We start from the raw sequence: 4,872 nt of genomic DNA, 5'->3' as shown, positions 1-4,872 counted from the left end.
ATAAATTTATTCTTTTTTAAATCAAATAAATTTAATCTTAGTTAAAAATTATTAATAATAAAACCAGATTACTTAATCCGCTACTTTCATACAACGCTCAAGCTCCATCAGCAACTAAGTGGAACATTTCTAAAAACGGGTCGTCCTAACAAAATTTGAAAGGGCCTACCCTTTTCGCTGATAGAATGAAGGGCAGCCCTTATCTAAGGCGAAAGGTACGGAACCCTATTTTCTGAAGGGCTCGGGTCTGTCTTAGATTCATGAGCTGAGGCCGTACCTGCATACCTGAGTGGCTTAGTCATCAATTCGTAGGGACTCCACCATACTTGCGTTGGAGTCTCCTCATGCATGACATTCCCTGATAAATGTTAATGACCCATGCGGACACTGGAGATCATAAATACACTTAAATTTATTCATATAATTTTCATATGAAATAATTTTTGAAAAATGTATTTATTGGCATTTACAAAAAAATTTATCTTGTAAAATAATTTTTAATATTTCCTTTCAAAGTTAAAAGAGATAAAGTAAATAAATTTAAAAAAATAATTAATGGAGGGTTACATAGATTGTGTAAAGTCGGTCCAACGCTTAATTTTTTTTTTTTATATAGTTGGCCGAATTATTTTCATAACGTATTCCTTATTGGGGTTAGGAGGTCAGACAAAGAAAAACTATTTAATGATCAAAAAAATAGTAATAAAGATGGCTTCAACTCACATTTTATTTTTTGCTGACTTCGCTTTAAGGACCAGAATTTTCATGACAGCGGAATCTTAAATTTACTAAAAAAGAGAAAAAGGTCATCCAAGAATGGAAAATATCTGATTGATTGGAGTTCATTTTTCGTTTAGTAAAAATTTAGCTTTAAAATTAAAAAATACTACAATCACTAATCGTATCATTGTAAAAGTTATAAAATATTGAATTATATAATCAGAAGTAGTAATCCATTAGTTCTAATAATTAAATAATTCAAATATCTTGTTCCATTAACAAGCATAAATAACGGATTTTTTCCAGAGGTCGTTAATTGCTTAACTTGAAGAGGCTCATTCGGAAGGGATATAGGATCCTTCTCTAATTCAGAATTATGTTTTAGAGATTCTACAAAAATATTTTATAATTAATAAGCATAAGGATATCTCTTTTCAGTTATATTTTTTAATAAGTAGCCGTGATTCTATAACATGATAAGTGTTTGAAACTATATTGATTGCAAATACGTGGAAAAAAAATTAAATTAAAAATTTTTTTTCTACCTGAAATAAGAGGAATCGAAGACTACCTGTATCGAATACTGAGAAAACATTTTCACTTTTTTTCATTTTTAGAGAATTATATAAAAAAGGTTTTTCATTTAGAATTCCTGTTATTTTATCTGGAAAAAAAACACACACAAATAATTATTTTACCTTAAATCCTACACTATTTATTAATAATAGTTAAGAAATATTTTTAAAAAAATGGTTTCATTTCTACCTGGATGTCGGGTGTTTAGCAAAAACAGCTATTAAGTATTTTCTTATTTGTGATTTATTTAAAACAAATTAATCAATAATCATATTATGTCGTAAACCAATGACTTCAGGTCTTCCTGGCTATAATTATCCTCTAATAATTGTCAATATCCAACAGATTCACTATTTAGAAAGTTGGAACCACACAAAATTACATTTCCTAGTCATACGATTCGATCTTAAAATTATTTAAATAATGTCCATTTACATGACTTATACAAGGCCTATTTCAAATTAAGGGGTTGGACATCAAGATTTTATTACGCCATCGAATTTCTCATGACTTCTTTGTAAAATGCTTCTTTCGTTATTACAAATAAAATAATCTTCCTCAGTGTCAACTCTGTAAAGTTGACCCTGCTAAGTTTTTATCACTATGATATACATCTTTGAGAAGGGTCATGGATAAACGAAGTGTTCCTCGGCAATTCTGGAGATTTAACTTGGTCTTGGGCGACAATGAAAAAAATACTAACAAAACCATTCATTAAAACTTACTCATTATTTATCCTAATATAAATCAGATTTGTATATTATAAATTATTATTAAATAATTATTATAAATTTTCATTAATTATAATAACAATATATCCATATAGTCTCAATATGTTTACTTTCTTGAAACTTTTTCGTTTCGGCCATCTTGGCAATTCTGAAGGATGTCTTATTTATAATATCCAACAATGCCATTAAAAATCATATTTTAGTTCATCAACCTATTTTTATCCATTAGTTTACTTATTTTAATTTTATTCAGTCTACGCTATCTATTAGAACCTTATCAATCACTTTAACAAAGTGTAGCATATATTATTATTAAATTAATATGTCGAGACTATATGGATATTTTTATTATAATTTATGAACAAAGTAGTCCCTAACAAGAAATTTAATTATTCTTTTTAGGAAGTTTGTTTATATATTTTTTTAAATTTTAAATAATTTGAGGTAAAAAAAAACTTCCAAACTTCAATTCTGTATTTTCATTGTACAAAGTTTCGGGACAGTTGTCCCATACTCATGCACTTTAACAATCCTAAAATTAAGTTATTCTTATCAATAATTTTTATTTATGTTCTATGTGAATATTTAAAATTCTTGTAATCATATTTACCAGATATTTGTCATATTTTCAATTTCTCGATTGGCCTATTTTATTCACACATATTTTCCCTGATTTTTTAAATATTTATATGACTAATCTATTAATTATATCGGCATAATGTGTATTTAAATGTTCTGTGTCTATTTTATAGTTTACCGTGTCTTTAATATTTTGGGTTATATGAATTGCTTGCAAAAACCTTCTGCTTTTAGTGATGTTTGTCATGTCTATTATTGTGGGATATATGAATTATATGAATATTTTTATTATAGTATATGTACTTACCAGCCTCAAAGAAGAAATGAAATTATAATTCAAATAATTTTTCATTATCAAAATTTGAAAATTTATGTTAAACCATCATAATCAACATTAATTGTCATCTTCTATAATCGATATAAATAGTAAATAACTATTTATTTATGTTTTTTGTATTTTTAATTATAAGGACAATAATAACCCTCTGTAGTTTTTTGTCCTAATATACAAACCAAATCATCCGTAATGACCTCAATACTTCATTGTTATTGATTTGGCTTGAACCAGATATAACTCTTTCTTTAATAGATTCCATACCATTCGAACCTCTCTAGTCTTTAACCTTGCTTCTTCTTCGATGCCCGATAATCCTCCAAATCACCTGAAAGATGGCCTCTAAACCCTCGGACGTAAATCAGTTATTAGAGTCCTACCAATAGATAATTTCTTCTCTGATAAGTCAAAGTTTTATTAAGTTGATAGTTTTAATAAATATTTTTAAAAATGTATATTAATCCTCTTAATAATTTTAGTATCAGTGTTTAATAATTATGCACCTGTTGCAGCTCTGAGCGCACAAACGGCACCTGGCAAAGGACAGAACTCGGTTTCCCCAACCGCGAGACCTGGACCCAACTTCGACAGGGCAGCTTCAAAGAACGTCACAGCCCTACTTGGCAAGACAGCTTATCTCAACTGCAAAGTCAAGAACCTCGGCAACAAAACGGTGAGTCCACTTATTACAGTCCGCAATTAATATAAAATATTCGTTCCTAGCAGTCAATATCCACACCAAAACCATTTATTAAAAAATAAAGACGATATTTCATTAATTTTTAATGAAACATTAGAGTTTCGAAAAGTTTTCTGATGAGAGATAAAATATAGATTTAATCTTTTTTGCAACGATCTTAGAGGTCCCACATAAAATATACGCTGTAACCGGCTAAACACTGAAACCGGGGAATCTTAAAAAACTATCAAAGTGGATTTTTGAAAACATCATTCTTTCCTGGTGCCAATTAGACTGCTGTTTTGTACCGATACCGTATTTAAAATTCCTAGTCAATTTGTCTCACCCATGAAGAATAAAAAGTTATTTTTTTTTTTTTCATACCCTCCTGTAATGATTTTAGTGGGTATTTGGTACGTACATATAGGAGGTAAATAAAAAGTTATAAATATAAACCATATTTTAAAAATACATAATTCGCATCTTTATAACAGGGAATCCAGATCACTATAAAAAAAAAAAATAAATAAAAAAAAAAAAAAATAATCGGAAAATTATTCAGAGGAACAAGTAATCAGAAAATCATGATAGATGGGAGCTATAAAACAAATTTTCAATTTATTAAAAGATATTCCAATGTAAATAAAAAATGAAAAACACCACGTGATCTAGACTAACGCATTACTGAATGGTGCAAGAGACTTGAAGATCTTACTATGGAAGTGGCAAAATTATTTTAATCTAAAATTTTACTTCAACAAGTTTTCTTTCCAAAATCAAAAATAGAAATTTTGTATGTCTGGATCGATAAAATCACCTTAATTTACTGTTCGTGAGATAAATATCCAAATTAAATAACTATCAAAACGTTTGTTTTAATTGAATGAGGGAGTTTAATGATATAGAGTTTTTCTCAACGATTCGAAAGAAGCTGGATTTTAATTGAGTTTGGAGTTTTTGCCTTACGGATAAACAAAATCAATCTTTACTTATTATAGAATTATTAATAATTTTTTTTTTTTTTTAAGATTAATACATTTTAACGACTTTACTTTATCAAATTGTTAAATTTAGGAGAGCACTTAAGCTGCTTATTAGGAATTTCCTAAAAGCCGCCCACCTATTTTACACTAAACCTCATTAATTAGTGAAATATTTGGAGAGCCCTGCTAAGCCCATTCACTAGAGTATACTGTGAGGTGGAAAAAATACAGTAAATTATATATAAGAATAGTAACAACTTAAATATACAT

General features: G+C 28.2%; 1 protein-coding gene across 2 annotated transcripts in view; it reads left to right on the top strand.

Annotated features, from left to right (window-relative positions):
* Positions 1-3,452: 3,452 nt before the first annotated feature.
* The window catches only part of LOC106685505 (neurotrimin), a gene marked incomplete at its 5' end in the record, with an annotated part of 372,379 nt that continues 370,959 nt past the window's right edge, over positions 3,453-4,872 (top strand). For both annotated transcript variants that reach the window (XM_067053418.1, XM_067053419.1), the window contains 1 exon segment: positions 3,453-3,613. In XM_067053418.1, the coding sequence (XP_066909519.1) occupies positions 3,453-3,613 (161 nt within the window).

This window comes from Halyomorpha halys, unplaced genomic scaffold (assembly GCF_000696795.3).
Source record: "Halyomorpha halys isolate HHAL.00 unplaced genomic scaffold, Hhal_1.1 Scaffold705.1, whole genome shotgun sequence".
NCBI lineage: Eukaryota > Metazoa > Arthropoda > Insecta > Hemiptera > Pentatomidae > Halyomorpha > Halyomorpha halys.
The sequence above is the reverse complement of the archived record's forward strand: the minus strand, read 5'-3'. Positions and strand labels throughout refer to the sequence as shown.